The 19,477-nt window shown below is 43.8% G+C and overlaps 1 protein-coding gene across 1 annotated transcript in view; it reads left to right on the forward strand.

Moving 5' to 3' along the window:
• Positions 1-19,477, forward strand: part of epha10 (EPH receptor A10) — a 94,855-nt gene that overhangs the window by 56,236 nt on the left and 19,142 nt on the right. The window contains exons 5-9 of the mRNA XM_029514805.1: positions 604-933; positions 13,656-13,780; positions 15,890-15,995; positions 16,146-16,202; positions 17,382-17,490. Coding sequence (XP_029370665.1) covers positions 604-933; positions 13,656-13,780; positions 15,890-15,995; positions 16,146-16,202; positions 17,382-17,490 — 727 coding nt within the window. The remainder of the gene's footprint in view (positions 1-603; positions 934-13,655; positions 13,781-15,889; positions 15,996-16,145; positions 16,203-17,381; positions 17,491-19,477) is intronic.

The raw sequence follows: 19,477 nt of genomic DNA on the forward strand, positions 1-19,477 counted from the left end.
CCACATTTCAATTGGCCCTTTCATAAGACTCAAGTGATTCTCGTAAAAACGCTTGTTTCTTTAGCACATAATCTAGGATTATCATAGCGTGATGTGCAAACCGAGCCCTGCATGTAGTCGCACCGTAAAACCCAGCGGACTTGGTATCATCAGTCACGCTTGCGCTTCAGCGTCATGCAGGTGACTGTGTCGCACTCATGAACATGTTGTTTGTGTTTACCGTTACAAATGTTGCAAAGAGGGGACACTAGTGGGTGCTCTTTCAGCGTAACAGACGGGAGCATAAAAAAGGAGCTGGGAGTAAAAAATATAAAAAATCAAAAATTCCTTTGATTTGTGCATGCATGCTTAAACAATGGGACAAATCTTCAACAAACGGGGAGTGCTTTTTTGGTAAATTTCTTTAAGACTGACAAATTATAAAATCTGTTGTCAGATAAAATTGCTGGAGAACAATTGCAGTAGAAAAGATGCATCTGATTAATATTTCACTCACATATTTTCCACTCTTCCCTCTGTCTGTTTTTGTCATGTTTGTTTTCAAAAAAAAAAAAAAAAACAACAAGCCAAATTCTGATTTTTTTCTCTTCTGTTCTCTCCCAGGGCCCCCGTCACCTCCCAGAGATCTGGTCTACACCCTGAAGCAGTCCACGCTGATCCTGGAGTGGGAAGCCCCGTCGGACACAGGCGGCCGTGCGGATCTGACCTACAGTGTGGGGTGCCGGCGGTGCGTCGGGAGGCAGTGCGAGCAGTGTGGAGCGAGCATTGGCTTCGTGCCGCAGCAGGTCGGCTTGACGGAGAGAACGGTGACTGTGGTCAACCTTCTTCCAAACACCAACTACACCTTTTCTGTAGAGGCTTTAAACGGAGTGTCGGAGCTGTTGCCCAACAAGCGGTTCTACACCCAGGTCAACGTGTCAACAAGCCTTCCCGGTGAGTCACAGTGGGATCTTTCCTCATGAAAGCATGTGCAGGGAAGGAGCAGTTAATATTTTAAATCACAGTCCAAGTCTGCACAGCCAGGAAACAAGAAATGGCCAAACAATCCTACACAAGTTCGTGAGATCCAGACTGTTAGATGTGCAAACTACAAATAAAATATGTTAGCAAAAATTATGAGAATAATCCGTAACGCAAATAAACACAACCTCTTCAGCAGAATGAGGTCAGTCTGCATTCCCGAAAAGACACTCAACGCGCCAGCACACTCGCATGTCTCTGAAATGTTTTTGTTGAACTTGAACTGTGTGGGTTTCTCACTGTGCGCGGTCTCACAGCAGCCCAAAGCCTGCAGCTTAGTGCTGCTTTAGCTTGAAACAACAGTTGACTCATAAAAGTTTAGGTGGAAAAATGTTCGTGCTGTTTTTCCATGGATGGATATAATCTTTGTGTTCCAGGGAAAATAGTCTGCTCCTAAGTCTCAAATCTCCGTAACTAGGTCTGGTTGATTTTATAAATATGTTATGGAATACATTTTGTTTGCTGTGGTAATTTGACTTTGGTGAAAAATGCATCAATTTCTTATATCAGCGCAGGTAACCGCCTCAGCAAGCTTCTGCTACACAAACACACACACACACACACACACATATACATGTACACACTTACAGGCACTGTGTGCGTCTCTCTGTACATAAATAGATGTATGCATGCACACTGACAAACCGCGACCTTAAATATGCTTGTAATTTATGTAGATTCTCAAAGTGCATTCTGCAACACGTAGCGCATCATGCATGGCATTCCAAACGTCATGCGCACCCTGTCAGCTGATTTTCATCTATATGTTTGCTAAGCAGCACATACTCTCGACATACACACTCCTTCCTCATGCTGTCAGGGCGCCAGTCACTGCCGACGGAGCAGAAAGGCTCGCCGGTGGAGGTGATCTCATTTTCATCAGCAGCAGTCTTCAGCAGGCCATTAGCCAGGAGGCTTGAAAAAGCACTTTGCCAAGTAGCCCTGTCAACCAGCGCCACAACTGCACTGTACTAGGGAGCTCAAGTGTGAAAAGACCAAACACACCCTCACACACAAAAGTGCAAAAGCACACATTCTGGCTCTGGAAACACCTGACAAATACCCCGTCTTAGCAAGTGCACACATACATTCATCTATCACGCCCACTGCGCGTGTTGTTGAAAAGACTTGTTTACTGATTGAGAGGGATGAAAGAAATCTGATTTTGAAGACAGAAGGCATAATGAAGCTAATGAAGTGCGATGGGGAGAGACGCTGAAAAGGTGCTACACAAGGAAGCAGGTGATGGAGAAACAAAGAGAATGTGAGAAAGTAAGTGTGTTTTTGTCACTGACTGGAAATTGGCTGAGTGAAATGTGCTGCATAATGAAAAGAGGACTGTTACTCAAATGTGAGCACTTGGATGGCAGCGACACTTAACGGAGAGTTAAAGGCAGACAAAATAAGAAATACTGTTTATAAAATCACTGAATGAAAGATGTTTGCATGTGAATTAAAAAAAAAAGGCATGGAGATTTTTTGTTTTTAAACTTGTATTTGTGGAAATTGAAGTTCATGATTTAATTAGATATAAGCAGACTGATGCTGAGAATTCATTAGGAACCCGCGTGGCCTCAGTGCTGCTCCTACTGACCAAAGTAGGACATCTGGACCGCGTCGGGTGAGAGAGTGGTCGAAGGACAGCTTCATATGTGCGTGCAGCAAATCTCTATTTAATGTCAGTGACGTGGTTAAGAGGTAATGCCACCACCATCTGCAGTATTTTTATTAGAAAAGTACAACTTTTAGCAAAGTTAATCAACTTTTATTTATCCTTTTGAGCACAACGGCATTCCACTAATGGTATTTTTTTCTTCTTCTTCTTACTTGAAAACACATTAAGCACTTAAGCAAGAGACTGAGAATAAAGGCTCAATACAGATGCAGCATCAGGTCATGGCTAGCCTGCTATTCTTCACCTACTCCACCAGTGAGTGAATTTATTTGGCAGGAATGCATTTGTGGTTTTATATGACTCAGGTAGACTGTGTGTGTGTGTGTGTTGCAGTGTTTTAAACTAAAGTCAAACCTGTGATAGAATGGCTGACCAAAAAAAAAACTACATCTTCAGCCCCCTAAAGGGATTCAACTCACCAAACACCCCAAGCTCCAAGGTTAGGGATACTATATCAGAAAAGGACAAACCTGTGGTGATTTTTTTTTTCTCTCTATCCCCACAGCTTTCAACCTTTCTCCCTTTTATCTCCCCTTCCCTGTCTGTCTGTCATGTCAGCAGTTGCCATGCTGTTGATTTGTCGTTATTATGGGGTATTAGGGTGTGAGTTGTCCCACTAACCATGTCATCCAGAGGGATTGGACAAGGGGTTAGGAGAGTGTGTTTGCAGGGGTTTCAGAAGACCTTCTGTGTCAGGGAGGATTTAGACTGACATTTGGTGTGGGTGTTTAATGCTGCCTCTCTTGTGAGTGTGTGTGTTTGTGTGTGAGAGGGGGAGAGAATCAGAATAAAAAAATATATATTTTCATTCTGACATGTTCGGTTTTGTTGACCTATGGTTTCCACATGACTAGCAGTTCAGCATCAACAGCTCACCAGCTGCAGAACACACAAGCCGACTAACCCGAATGGACAGCCCTCGTCAGGGTCATGTGAGTTTGGGCTGAGTAAATATTCCGGGGTTGATAAAAATGGTCAACATATGGATGGATGGATCTTGTTAAAACACGCAAATGGAGGCACAATGTTACCAAGCACATGAATGCATCGCCTTCCGGTAGATGGTATCTTTAAAAAAAGGATAGAAAATGAAAGTTTTAGTTGAGTCTCACCCTCTGGCTTAGATTTGGACCAAAACAGTAAAAATAAAAAAGTAATAAAGTGGCATCCACATCCAAAATCTGATCCATAAACATTATCACCGCTGCGACTCAGATGTGGGATATTTCTGATACATCTGTTGCCATGGGAACCCAAAACTTTCACCAGAAACAAGTGAAATCCAAAAACCTTTCCCTCCCACTACCTCAGACGAAATCCATGAAGACTCTGTGTGTCTTATTTTTCTCAGCAGGCGGAAGCAGACAGATTCTTACAGCAATATCTCTGAGGGTGAGGCTGATAAGAGCAGGTTTCGTTGTGTGAACTGAGGCAGCTCATCTGCAGAAGAAACCCGGTCGGCTGCAGAATTGAAAAGTGTTGCCTCGCGGACGCCTCGGCCTTGTTTCCATGCACGTGTTGGTGCCTTCGCACCATCAAAACTCACTGACCTTTATAAATGCTGCAGCGGGGATTTGGAAGAAAGCTAACACACACACACACACACACACACACGCACACAGTCTCTCTCTCGCCACCTCATCATCTCTTTATTACTTTCTGCCCCCCTCTCCCTCGTCCCTTCCTCTGTATCCAAATCTCTTCTTTTTTTACCCTCTATTTCCTTCCTAATTTCCCCCATCGTATCCTCTCCTGCTCTACCTGTGTCGTCTCACTATTCTTGGATGGTAATTTCTCTCCCTCCTCCTCTCCTCCCCCGCTTCATGCCTTTCCATCCACAACCACTCCTCCCAAGTGTCGTCTCTTTCTCTCAGTCCTGCCCTCTGCTTCTTTGTACCCCTTCTATGGCTCTCTGTCCTTCTTCTCTCACTCTACTGTATTTGTTTTCCCGGGCGTGGTAAGCTTGTTAGCGGCGGGTGGTGCGGTTTAGCTGGCAGCTGAGTGCCAAGCGAGCCTCAGGATTTAAGGGCACAATATGAAGCTCAAGGAAAGAATGTGCCAAATACCCAAACCACACACACACGGACACACAAGAGGTCAATTAACATTAATGCATACAGTAAGATTTTCTATCTTAGTGGGGAAAAACAAGCTGAAGCAGCGTTTTAAAGCTTGTGACATTAATGCCCTGCATTAAAGCCAAATACAAATTCACTTCTTTTAAAGTACCTCAGTAACTGGATGCTCACACACGCACAGTGGCAAACTGGATTTCTCCCAGACAGATGGGGCTTTATCAGGCCACCAAGAGGAAGGAGAGAGGTTTGCATGGTGTGTTGAGGATGGATGGATGGATAAAAGGAGAGGAGCGAGTGGGGGGGATATGAAACATGGCTGGGATTGCGTGAGGCGATGAGGTATGGGCTGGTTAAATGGGGGATCAGTTTTGCCCAGGGCTCATGGGGCCCCTTATCCAGCTGTGGATTAGGGATGCACGTCTATGTTTGTGTGCATGAGCTGTGGGTGCACCAAGCTGTGTGTGTGACAGCACTCTCATGTCTGTGCTCGGCCATGCTTGCATGCCATACGCTTTGTGAATTGTTCAATGCTTGATTTGTGTATGTGCGAGAAAGGCTGCATTGTTTCATGTTTGTGCATTTTTGCTTATGGATGTACGTGTGTGTGTGTGTGTGTGTGTGAGAGCCCGAAACACACTTGGGTTGAATGTCTTGGCCCCCAGTGGTCCATCCAAAGCCCTTTAGCTGAGGCAGGGAAGAAGAGAGTGGATGCAGGACGGCTGAAGAGATGGGGTGGAGGTGTGGGTCAGGGAGGAGGAAGGATTGGCATTTCAATATCCTGAGAGGATTACTGGCTGGGCTTTAGATGGCCAGTCCCCGTGGAGTTACATGGGTCTAAGAGATGGAGGAATAAAAGGAGGCGAGAAGAGAGGGATGGGGGGGGGGCAGTGTAACATTATGAGTAGGATGCTATGTGGGGGCAGAGGAAAGGAGGTACAAGGGGTGAAGAGCAAAAGAAAAGAAGTCGGTGGATATTCTCAGAAATGATGCACATTCAGTGAAAACTTCTTTTCCTCTTCTGTTTGGAGTTTGTGGTGCTTCAACAAATCTAGTATGTGGGAAAAGTCAATAAGCAGTCTACTGTAGTTAAGAATGTGTGTGTGCTTAAATGTGTACAGCTAAAAAAGGAACAGAAATACAAGGAGTGAAGACGGAAGGTGAGGCACATCGATGGATGTGTGGTGTAAGGAGAAAGTTGAAAGATTTCTTGCAAAACAAGGCTGAAGGAAATGAGGCGAAATGACAGTAGAAGCTCGTAGTTCAATGTTCATGGGGTGTCTGTTCCTCTGCAGCCTCAGAGTTATGTCTTCCTATAGAGTTTTTTTTATTTTTATTTATTTAAAAAAAAAAATAATAATAACCTTGGAAAGTTTCTTTCAGTGGCACCAAACACTTTTTTTATGAATAAACTGAATTTGAAAAAATTGATGAAATGGCCCTTTTATTGTGGTATCATGTGAATGCGTGTCTGAATGATGGACAGAAGATGAGAAACGAGGCAGCCGGAGTCGTTTAACCCTCCTGATCTTCCGATGCGTTCCGTCTCCCATCACCAAACGAACGCTTCTCGACTGTGAAAGTTTAAAAAAAAAAAAACAACTGTCATTTAGTTTCCAATAGTCTTTTTGTTCCCTCCTTCTTTTCTCACACGTCTTCACCTTCTCTGCTCTCCTTCCCACCTCCAGCCCTCTGCATGGAGGCGCTTGGATCCTTTTTTTTGCCTCCTTAATTAGAAGTGATGGGAAGGTGAGGCTTCAGCAGGCACCAAATGAATAGAGTCATCAAGCTACTTTTCAGGACTATAGCCCAGCCACTTAAGACGCTTTGTCACCCGGTGATGGAAATTTTAATTGCCTACCTCTTGGCTTATAATCGGAGTCTATGAAGAGGCACTCTGGGGTCTTTAGTCTGTGTGCTCTGTATGTGGATTTACAGGCTGTTTCTTGTTGTTCGGGGAATTGTAGCATTCACTGAGGAAGAAAAACAAAGCTTGGAGGTGGTTGACGGCAACACAATGTTATCCTTGTAATCACAGCATTACACGGGGCTTGAGGGCCATCTTTGATGTGCAACTTCTTCTATGTGAAAACGTAAACTCTTCTCATGGCATAGATGTCAGAAAGATGAGTTCGAGCTTCAAATGCTGTTCTTTTCTCTCACAGCTTTTCCTTGAAACCTTCGGAGTTCTTCATCTCGCCCCTGTTCAGGGAGCACGCTAGGTATTTCTGCGTGCATGCCATCTTTGTTTTTGTTTTGTTTTTTGTTGTTGTTGTTTATATGGGGTTTGTTGCTGGAAGGGCGGGGAGGTTGGCAGGACCCTGGTGTGCAAAAGAGAGAAAGAGTTGTGTAGAGATGCAGCTGTCTTTCTGAATGACAGCCTACTGTGTATTACTGTAGGGGTAATATACACAAACGCACAAACATGTTTTTTTCATTCATTCTATCCCTTTTACACACACACTATGGGAAGGACAACAGCAATAAAATCAAGAAGAGAATCTGCTCTGTTGCAAGAAGCAAGGACAAGTATTTGCAGTTTTAAATCAGGAATTCTTATATACACACATTTATCTGCGTGTGTGTATTGTATATTTATGCGCATACACAAACGTGTGTGTGTGTATATGTATGTATATATATATATATATATATGTTCTTGTCTTAGGGCACACTGGAGATTCTCTTCTTTGTGAGTTTATTGCTGCTGTCCATCTCACAATATATATACTCACCCACTCCCCCGACACCTTTGACTGCACTTAAATTGTGCGAGTAGTAAAGTAAAGTGAATATATAGGAGGTATGTGGGCATGTTTATGTGTATGTGGATTTTCTCCCATTCCAGGTCTGTCAGGCCAGAGACAGATTTCTTCACCTTCTTAGCCAAGCTCACCTGCAGCAGGCTTGGGTCAGCTGGTTTGTATATGTGCGCCCCCCCCCCCCCCATGCATGTGTGTGTGGCCTGTTTTTTTTTTATTATTATTATTTGGTGGAGGCTGCAGTCAGAGGCTGTCTGGGTTAAGAGACGTGTTGTGATGAGACCATGCCTCTGCCTTTAGGCTAAAGCACACCGGGCCCAAAGAGCTCCGAATCAGTCAGAGTGCAGCTGTCGAGAGCAGTTTAAGCAAAGTCGGCCCCAGTCACCCTTCCCCGGTGGGAGTGTGAGATGCCACTTTTGACAGATTTGTAAGTTCAGTAAAGGTTTTGCCGAGAGGTAATGGGAAGTTTTTGACGTGCAAGGTCTTTGTTTTCTTTCTTTCTCGCAATTGTATTTTTTTCATGAAACCAACTCAGACAAAAATCCCTACTGTCTTCAATTGCAAGTATTCCTACATTGTTAGAAGGGGAAAAAACAAAGACCTGTTTCCCTTTCAGGAAAGGGAACAATGTGACAATGTATGCAGGACTCTTTCTTTTTGATCAGGCCCATTTGAATAACATCATGCAGCCAGTTTCTCTTTGTCCTGCTGGCTACCTGTTCTGGCCTTTATTCCCACCCACCTACTGACTGATATATTTAATTGGGCCATCACTGACACTTTCTTCTTTGTTATATCACAAAGACAATGCACACAAACAGATGTTCAGACACACACACTGGACACACATTGTGGTATAGGTGGAAATGTGGCCTGTGTCGGTGTCTGCACCATCAAAAATATACAAACGTGTATATATGTATGTGCAAGTGCATTCTACAGATACATATAGCTCTTTCTTTCTGAACACCCCCTCCTCATTTCCTTCTTGCACTGATCCAAAGAATTATAATCAGAGAGGACACCTGTTTCGAGCACATTCTCACCACGCCTCTGAAGCTGGATCCTGGATAATATCATTTTTTCGCCTCCCTCTGTCCCACTGTTGCCCTTTCATATGCTGCAGTTAATTGTGCAGATGCACGCGTGTGTTTAGAATGAGGCAGGCGGGTGGTTGGATGCTGGCGAGGCGTTGGTTGGGGGGGGGGGGGCGCGAACAGGTTGCCAGATAACGCTCCACTGCTGGAGCAGACTGATAGTCACAGATTAAAACAGCAAGACCTGCTGCAAGATAGTGAGACGTGGGTGGGTTAGGCTGCAGCAAGCAGCATTGTTAGATCAGAATGCAATGCAAGCATTTAAAAACACCTTTTTACTGAAATGAATTGTTAAGAATGTGGGGTTTTTGGAGAATATAAATTCTGCCATGGAATATATTCTTTGCATCTTTACTTCACTGTCCTTGCCATTATTTAGCATTACCGTGGTAAACGTCTTCTCGGCTTCTGCTTATGCTTCCAGCTTGTTTTTTGTGTAATGTCTTTTTTACATCAAAGTACTGCTGCTTCTTTTAATTTAATCAGTGCAAGGGATCTATTGCTTTAAAGGTCAGTGTCTGATACTTCATTATTTCTCTACACAGTTGATATGTGAATGTGTGGAGTGCTGGAGTCCAAAGTCAGATAGTTAAGTGCCTTTTTTTTTTTTTTTCCCAAAAATCAAAGGTTGGCTATTTGAAACTTGGATGACGAGTCTGAGTTCACTCACCACTGGGCTTTTTGGATTTGACAGAAATGCTTGCAGAAAAGCCAAACAACAAGAAGGTAGATGTTCAGACTCCTCTGCTGTCAGTCATCAGTTTGACTGCAGGGTGTTGTCCCCACAGGGAGCGACACATTTCCTTCCCGTTAACCCTTTGAGCGCGAGCAGGCCTTAGAGATGTTTTCAGTTAACTTAGTAGAAGTGGAACAATGACCCCCCCCCCCCACCCTGGAAAGATGGGTGTCATCTCAGCAGAGGTACAAACAGGCCTGTGGGGAACGCTGGATTCCCCCTCGAGATAAAGAGTCGTGTTTGGGAAAAATGGAGAGGTAAAGTGATTGAGAAGATGGTGTGAGATTTTCCAGAGAGACGACCCGTGGAAGTGAAGGAGGGGGCGGGGGGAGGGAGTGAATGACTTTGGGATGTTCAGCCATGCTTGTTCTGTCACCCCCCGGGGAGAGCAGCTCCTCTGCCTGTCTCCTTTGATAACGAAACAGAGATGCCAGTCGCACCTCAGCTGCCTCTGTCCACATGGATGGAAGAGCCTGCAGCAGCAGCAGCAGCAGCCATTTTGTGCCAAAATCTATTCATAGATCTACCTGACATAGAGACTTGAGCACACACACACACACACACACACCCACTCCTGAGTCTGAGTTCTTTAGTGCTGTATCTGAACTGTAATTTAAAAGATCTTAAGGATTTCTTAAGAAGCATGCTCAACCTATCTCTTGCAATGCTGAAAGCTAAATGAGGACCACCTGTGCCGCAGTGTTTACAACATGGCCGACCGATGTCTTTAAAGACCGATGTTTACATTTTTTTGAGGGGGGAGGCACAGCTGAGAAAGGTCACTGCTTCATTGTGACATCACAATGAATCAGTTACGCACAATCGTTTGAATTTATAATAAAAAAAGGCATAAATCTCATGGAAATATGGGACCTTTAACTAGCTAGACAGAAAATAAAATGTTTATTTTTAATGATATTTAGATTTTTTTTTTCCCCCCAAGAAAAATGTTTCAGTAGAGTAAAAATGTACCGACAGAGTGAAACTGATATATAAAGCCTAAATGATCCTCAGCCAGAGCTTGTACTCACAGTCCATGGAAGTTTAATCACTCAGGGGAACAGCTGTGCGCTGCCTGTTTGCCATTTTGGGCCAAACTCCATCTATATTACCTCCTCATGCCTCACTTTTCTTTCTCATCAGAGTGGCCCTTTTGAAGTTTATAGACTATAATCCGTGTCACTGATTGGTATGTGTGCTGCAGAAACTTTCATACCAGGAGATGTATGTCTTTGTGACGAGTGGCTATCAGCGCATCCGCCGTGTGATTTCTGCCGTGATGAGGCTTTCAAAACATCTGCTGTGCACTTCCACCACAGAGCCGGAGAGGCTTATTGCCCACAAGGCCATCACTTCCTCTATATTACCTGTGAAAATCATTGTGCAGTTCTGTGTGCTTTGGTGTGTGTATATACATGTGTGTGTATATATATATGTATGTGTGTGTGTGTGTGTGTGTGTGTGTGTGTGTCCATGTGCATGCAGAGGCCATTTCAGAAGGATGTCAGCATTGATTTCCTCCTCTCAAATACAGAGCCAAACCCAACACTGGCCACCATTTGCTGCCATGCTCTCTAAAGGGTGTGTGTGTGTGTGTGTGTGTGTGTGTGTGTGCAGGATTAGCACACACACCCCCTTTAGAAGCTATTCTGATGTTTTCAGCATCAATATTTTGAATGCTAGAGAGAAGTGTGAGAGGTGCTGATGGGCCCTAAAAGATCGAACCGCTCTCATTATTTTCGTTTCTTCCTTTTGCTAGAACACATTTTTTTTTTAAGATGTTATGGAAATTTCCCAGGAAATTGTTCAGGTGTTAAAATTTCTCAAAGGTTTTGGAAATTGCTCCGTCAGCTCAGTCGCTGCTAAGTGAGGATCTTCTTTTTCTGGCACTTGGGCCACGATATTACTGCTGTATCACAGCATTGTGCGTATTAATGGTGAAACTGTGCACGCCTGCTTTTATGTCCCAGCTTGAGCTGCGGTGCGATCTGGAGTTTAGAGGCAGACGCTGGTTTTATGCATAATTCAGCGCAGAAAGAACAGCAAACAATAGCCTGCAGTTGTAGATGGAGAGAGCAGGTTGACACCGTGTTCTTGATTTGGATGTGTTACACTGCTCTTTGTGTTTGGGTGGCACAGGCTTTGGGAAAGAAGTGGGAGTCTCTTCAAACTGCCTCTGGCTCTAAGCTGTCGTCTCACTCACCTTCATATTGTCGTATAAACACCTTGCTGGTCTCACGTTTGAGCCCCATTCTTTTGTTTCCTTCCTTCTCAGCGTTTGTGCGGCGTGGAAGTAATTCTTCTATTTTCTAATGAGCTGGAGCGCAGTTGATTTCCTCGACATGTATGTATAGCAAACATCCGAGCAGGTCCATTAATCACTAAGAATAATTTCTCTGCCTGTTTGTTTACATTCCTGTATAGCGATCATTAGTTTTTTTTTTTTTTTTGCTGCCCTCCCCTGCTGTGTGTGCATCTGTACATTATGTTGCATTCACATGTTGTAGGAAAACTCATTAGAATGACTAAATGCTTTAAAAGTGCCAACTAGCTGGCATGGTTAAAGTTTGTCATCAACATTTCAAATGGTCAGTATTTTTTTTTTTAAATCGGCTTCACATTCAATAGGAATAAAATCCATCTCCTTAGACATCACAGTGGCAGTTTTTTTTATTTATTTTTTGTATACTTATATTTTCTAGAGGGGAGCAGAAAATTATTCAACCAATCCATTCTTTGTGATGTAAATGCAATAATGTTTAGTTATTGAAATACGTTTTTTGAGCAACAAAAATAATGTTGGCTCTCATATTGTTATTTATCATTCCTACTGTACAAAACTTGAGGTACATCCATCTTTTCTCTGTGAGGTAAAAAGTCACAGAAGTCACCATGAATAATGGATAATACCTGTGCTTTGAGACATCAAAAACAGACAGATGGAGATGGACAGTGAGAGAGAGAGAGCGATAGAGATGCAGACGGAGCACGTCGAGTGTGTCTTTGATCTGCTGCCTAAAATGACTGTATTATCCTGCTGCTGAGAGGAGGACTGGAGGAGCGGCGATGCTTTGAGTGTGTGTGCGTTTGTTGAGCGTTTCCACATAGTTTTAGGCAAGTTTGACAGAACATAATCATTAGTGTCGCTGTTTTCACCCAGGAAAAGAGAGGAATTGATGGATAAAGGTCAGGAAAGGAGGGGAAGCAGGAAGTGAGGAGCGCGGCTGATGGAGTGACTGGCAGGAGAAGCAGAGAGGGGGAGAGTGAAAACAGATGAGGTGCAGGAACGTCAATGCCAGACAAAATCCTGGGGATCATGTCTGTGTGAAGGGAGGGCATGGAAAATAACTGGAATTATTGTCAAACTGAAGGAAGATAACAGCACGCAGCCCTGAACTGAACCGTAATGGCCTTAATGGCAGCGCTCCTCCCCCACATGCAGGCCTTCTGACTAGGCTATCTGCACCCCTTTGTTTTTCTTAGTGTTTTTGAGTGACAATCCATTTTTGCTGCTTCGTTAACTGTGGAATAATTAGCACTTAAGCAAGAGTGGGTTGCGCTCTGATTGTCATACCTGTCATTTGTTGACGGGAAAACAAAGCACCAGCCTTTATTGGGTAATGAAATTGGTGGCTGCGAGCACCTGCCATCATACGTTGACTAAATTTGGAAAGCCGTGCGCTGATAATTCATCTTCTGTTTTGTGTTCCGTCGCGATCGATAAGAGATGAAGTATCTATAAGGATAAATTTCACCGCTGCTTCGCCGGATTGAGTCAGAAGCCGGTTTAATTGAGAGAGTTGGATCTCGGGCGTCTCTCAGTGTTATCCCTGATACAGAGCTGTCAGTCTGTCCATATCTGTATTAATCTGCACTGACCCGGCTCTACCTCACCAAAAGTAGGTACCAACGCATTACTTATTCCCCCTGAATGTACAAACTCTGATTGCTCCTAAGTGTCATCTTCCTCTCATTCTCCTCTCTTCCTTATAGCTGTCTTTGCATTTTCCTTTTGCTCGCTAACCGCCTATCCGACATTCAGGTATATGATACATATGTAAAGTATAAAGCATTTCCTGCTTCTGATTCACCTCACAGGAGAATTAACTGCAGAGTATCTTCCCCTAAACTTTAACTGCACAATCAAACTTTGTGAAAAGTGGAAATGCACACCAGTTAAGACCTTGAGAAAACTCCTGAAGCTGTTTTATTTATAATGCATGAGATTGGAATCCCTGAACTCATCCTCTTTTCTTCTTCTCTCTTTTGTCTCCCTCTCTGTCTTCGCAGCACCATCTCTTATCAGTGAACTGCGAGCGGAGAAGATCGAGCAGAAGAGCATCACTTTGGTGTGGAGGGAGCCCGCCTACCCGAACAGCAGCCGCACTGAATACGAGGTCAAATATTATGAGAAGGTAAATCCATTATGTCTTCATCTACACTAGCATGACAGGAAACCGTAACGGTATCGGCCTCAAAATATGGTTTTCACAAACATTTAAGTCATTATTTCAGCTAACGATTGCGATATTGTTCAAAACCCTGATCTGTTTTTATGCATATCAAAAGAGACCTGTGATGTATAAACCTCCACAGTCCATAACATTGCAACATTTTCTTCTGCTTTTATGGCTAACCATTGTTTCAATTTCATCAGCCTCATCATGCTCATTTAACACAACACTTAGTCATATTGCTCCGTCAACAGTCATAGTCTTCACAGTAAATCTGTCATGCACGTAAACCACAGCTGTCACGCTCACACATCTCCATTTTCATACACTGCCATTTCTGCCAGCGCCAGGCCTTTGTATTCGGCTGTGTCACATTCTCACCCATTTTCACACCTCCTTCTCTTCTCTATGTTTCACCGTATTTTACAAAGGCCTGCTCCTTACTGCTCCACACCCACAACCTTGGGGGGGGGCTGGGCTATCGAAAAGGAGGAGTGCGTGAGAGAAGAGAAAGGATAGCAGGAGGCGTAGGACTTTTCAGAATGAGATGCCGGTCTGATAACTGAGGGAGGGAGAAGGTTAGAGTAGGGCATTAGGGACAGGTGAGGAGGAAGATGACTCAATGATCAGATGCTTGTAACAGCGGCAGACAGAAATGAATGAAGTTGCTTTGTGAGACACGGTGCAGAAGAAAAGTTGGTGGCTGCAGAGTGTAAAAGATAGATGGATAATAAATGAGACTGAGGTGAGCAAGTTGTTGAAAGGCCATGAAATGAAAAGGTAACACAACCAGAGTCTATCAAAGACTCTATGCATGTATAAAATATGCCCTTGGTTATTCAGGGCATAATCTGATACATAAAAAGTTTGCTGAGTTTTTAAACTGAATCATAAATGATCACACATTCTGGATGATGATAATGACTAAGAATGACACGCTGATGACAAGTAATGATTGAGTCACAGTTTATTCATAGGTTGACATAAGAAAAATGTCATCTGTGAACAAAGTTGCTGTTTTCTCCTCATCACTGTGGAGCTTTGCTTGCTTTCTTTCCTTCCTGCGCAATTCTTTTTCTCATACATGCAAAAATCTGGGCAGTTTGATCGTGCAATACGTACACATAAGAGGACCCTCAAGCCATGCCAAGCACTTCTGTAAGGTTGTGTTTGTGCACTGTGTTTGTTCTTCTTCATGAAATGCCAACATGCCACCTCGACTGGAACAGCTGCCGCGTCACCCACCTTTATTTCTTCAGTCCCTGTGAGCAAACAGGTTGTAAAGGACAGCAAAAACCAATCAATGACTGGTTTCCTCCAAACCTCATCGCAGCTTATTTGGATTTGGATACATTCATGGTCTGGCTTTCAGAGCGCAGTAAATGTTGCAATGCAAATTTATCCCGAGCCTATAAACAACAGCTACAGGTGCCAGTTTTAGTTACACATTACCCTGATTGCTGCATTTGTACCTTTGCATGTAAATCGGGTTTTTCTTGAGAGCGGTGACACATCAAAGAAGCTGAGCTGTAATTGGCGTGGTCTCGAACACATCGAGGGCTATAGAAGAGGGAGATTAGGTTACAACAAACAAACTTAGAGGAGCACTTATTGTAATTTGTGTGCCATCTACTTTCTGGCCCCACCACGCCTGCTTTTACCTGAGCGAAACAGATATGCACCATATTTGATTTATCTTCTAAAGATGTCTCTTTCCTTGCCGCCTGGTGTTTTTCATTATTGATTTATTGATTGAGATACTCATTTGTTGAAAGCAGGTGGAAGAACTTAAAGTCTTCTCCACTTGACTTGTCACAGAAACTTTGTCCAACTCATTGAAACTCTAACTCTGTGAAACGCTCCTCCTCTCATTCTATAAAAGAGGCAGCACCAAAAAGCTCTTGATTTGGTTTGAAAAAATTTGTCTCACAGGTTCCCCCTGCATTTCAAACCGTGTCTGGGAAATGAACAAGGCTTCTGGCAAATGGATTCCTCCTACTCGTCTCACTCCCCCTGCGTCTGCTCGTTCTTTGTTGTCTGCGTCTATCACTTCACTTTCTGTCTCCGCAGGAACAAAAGGATCAGAGTTATTCCACTGTGAAGACCGCCGCCACGCGGATCAGCGTCAACAACCTCAAGCCTGGCACCACATACGTCTTCCTCATCCGCCCTTTCTCCATGCCTGCCTCCTCCTCGTCCCTGTCCTCCTCCCCTCTTTCATCCTCTTCCTCCTCGTCCGCCGACTCTTCCCCTTCCACTTCCTCAACTTCATCCTCCTCTGCTTCATCATCCTCGTCTTCATCAACATCATCCTCCTCTTCGCCGCCGTCCGTAGACTACGGAGCATACAGTGCTCCCCTGGAGCTGCAGACACTTGGCGAGTGTAAGTAGCCATTTTACACCCCCCACATCTCCTCCTCACTTTCTCTCCTTTTTCCTCACCCCCCCCACCCCCCCACCCCCCGCCAGCACCCGCCAGGCAGATGGGGATGGAGAGTTTGTGTAGGCACCTGGCCAGCCCACACAATGAGGCATGTTGCGAGTGTGGGGGAGATAGGGAGAGACGGAGAAGGGGATTTGACTACGTCTGAGATTATGTGTGAAGATTCATGAATTTACCACTAAGCTGTGAAATGCTTCTCCTCTCTGCAAGTTGAAACCGTTTCCCCCGGGCCACCTCAGGGTCTGGTTGGGACTTGTAATGCGGCTTTGTGTGCGTTTCAGGCCTTGTACTACTTTGGTTTAAACTTTTTAAAAGGGCACTGATACTTCACACCATAGAGGCAAATTACAGTAACTCACCTGAGAGCTGCCCAGCACAACCAACATCGACTTCACTTAGCTGAAGATCTCCACTAGAGATTACTTACTTCTTTTCAAGCATGCTTTCTTTGTTTGGAGAATTCAGATTTATTTTTTTTGCATCTGCTCTGGGCGAGATCAAACACCAAGAAAAAGTTGACCCGACGCTCCTCCAAGGCAGCAGCGCCACTACAATCAGCGGCCTTGTAGAAGCACAGTCATGCATAAACAATATTAACTGTATGCAGCTATATCATCAACCCTACTCTGCAGTTAGCACAAAGCTAAACTGTCCATCAGCTTCTGAGACAACAATCCCCGTTATACTGATTATAAAAGCATAAAAAACAGAATAGAAAACTGACATCTGCGGAGGAAAATAATGTAACGGGATACTAAACGGACCTTGGAGGTGTGTTTGATTGTAATTGTAGTTTACTGCTGCCATCAGGTTTACTACAAATGAAGTACATTATGTGTGATAATGGCAACACAAGGTGTTGTTTTACAGCTCTGCTGTTCCTTTGAGTCTATTTAGTGAAGCATATGGCTGCAAACTGCATCATCCTGGTGGGTTAAAAGAAAAGAATGTTACTGACATGGGAGAATGCCAGTTTACCCTCCACTCTGCCCAGATTAATTTGTCCTTCCCGGTCATCACCTTATCATTTGCTCTCATCTTCTGTAATTGAAAATATGAGCCGGTGCGTTAAAGTGCACACATGTGGCGTGGTATTAAGGATGTTTTTGTCGTTCCCAGTGGCTCTGGCGTCCAGTGAACAGAACCCAGTGGTGATCATCGTCGTCGTGTCCGTGGCCGCCCTCATCATGCTGCTCTCCATGGGAGTCGGACTGCTCATCTGGAGGAGGTAGAGATGTAAAACAGCGCTGCACTGTCCCTTCAGGTTTTCAAAGCTTTTAGCATGCGACACGAGCACACAGGGCACACAGACCCGATCACAAATTCAACCTACACGCCGCTCCGTTGCAATTCAGATTACTGTAATTCTGTGATAGGAGGAGTTTCTCCGTGAAGTGACTGCGAAGCGACCGGCTGGTTGAAATTACACGGTCACCTTTCACCCCCAACATCGTTCCGTATGCGACACAAAGAAGTCGGCTTGGTGATGGTGCTGGCTTCACTCCTAGGAAAACATCAGCGGGGTCAAAACGTCTTTAAATCTTTTTAATTTGGAGGGGAGCTCATGGTTTATGGCTATTAATTAGTTTTTACATGTAGATGTGGGGATTGTAAAACAGCAGTGCAAGGCTTTAATGGTTTTTATATTCAAAGAGAACAGTGGAACTGAATCGTTTCAGTAGATTTTCCAGTGAAGAAGGCTGATGGTAAATTAACTCACAGGTGAACACACTGACTCTGAGCACCTGCTGTGATCTGCCCCCCCCCCTCTTTTATCATTAATATATTTATATTAGCCAACTGCTCATTCTTAAAAACTAACTTTCCATCTCCAGAACTGTGTGGCACCAAAAACAGAACATACAGATGGCATGTCTGCAGTTTTCTTCTCCATGTCTCATATTTGAAAAAGTTTTGTAGACCTACATCAAACTTCTGGGTCACTTTGGGTTCCTTTTAAAACTGAAGCACACAAATTGTTCTATGATTCTTTAATTATGAAAAACAGAAAAATAGAAATTATTCAAGAAAGTAATTGCCACGCTATAAGGAAATTTTCCTGGAAACACTGAAACCTGATTTGATATTTCCCTGTTCACTGCTCTGTCCATAACCTCAAATTATATGTTCCCGTTTTTCCTTTTTGGAGCTGCTGATTGCCTCTTTGGCCTATTTGGCCCAGTTCTATTTGTTAAACTGACTAACACGAGACAAAGCAAAGCAAACAGACCAGGACCATGAAGATAGCTTTAGCATTAGCCATGTGTGAGCTCAGGCCGTGGTTCAATACAATAACGGAGAGCAACAACACCTTCAATGAAAAATAAGACACGAATACAAGTACAAGTTGGCTGGAGTTAGCTGACTTAACTTTAGTCAGCTTTTGTAGGAAGTATCGCTTAAATTAATTTGAAATTCAACTCTATTCAGTAGACCAACGTATTTCTCTCAGGATTTCATGCATGTTTTATTGTTTTGTTTGTTTCATTGTCGATAAAAGATAAAAAGAAAAAAGGCGGGGGGGGCTTCTGCTCATCCATTCCAACCACTTTGCTCTTTGACTCCTGTCCAGTTCTATATTCTGCCAGCTCGCCTCACATACGCCCACACAGCACCGCAAAAACACACAAACACACACACAACTCGTACCATACGCCACATCACACTCGTAGGCAAACACATATTCGCTCCCACACAATTAACACTCAAACACTCGGCTGGAGCACGATAGTTTTTTGTTAACTTTTTCTTTACTTTGGCAAGCATTCAGATGATTTCTGTCCAAAGATATTTTCAGATAGACTGTGGAAGCATACATGTGTGCATTTTCTCTCCTGCTTTCCTCAATACACGCACACAGATTGAGACAGAGTGTGAACTCGAAAAGGGACAAAATAAAGCACTCCTTTTCCACAAGCACGCCTACCTGTCTGTCTATGGAAAGGCTAGGTGGGGGGGGGGGTTATGAAAAGGGGGGCTGCAGAATGATTCCTGATACACACTAGTCAGCTGTAGAAATGAGTTCTATTCACACAAACCTACGCTGCCCGTCAGTCACCTCTAAAGGAAAAGCTTGACGGAGATGTACGCAGACGCACACATGCATTTAAATACATTATTTTTTGAGGAGAGGCAGCATCATCCCCTCGTGCAGAGTTGTGAATAATTATGCTTATCTGTTCCTCCTTTATTTGCACCACTGTATTCATTTCAAG

This window comes from Echeneis naucrates, chromosome 11, assembly GCF_900963305.1.
Source record: "Echeneis naucrates chromosome 11, fEcheNa1.1, whole genome shotgun sequence".
In the NCBI taxonomy this organism is placed as follows: Eukaryota; Metazoa; Chordata; class Actinopteri; order Carangiformes; family Echeneidae; genus Echeneis; species Echeneis naucrates.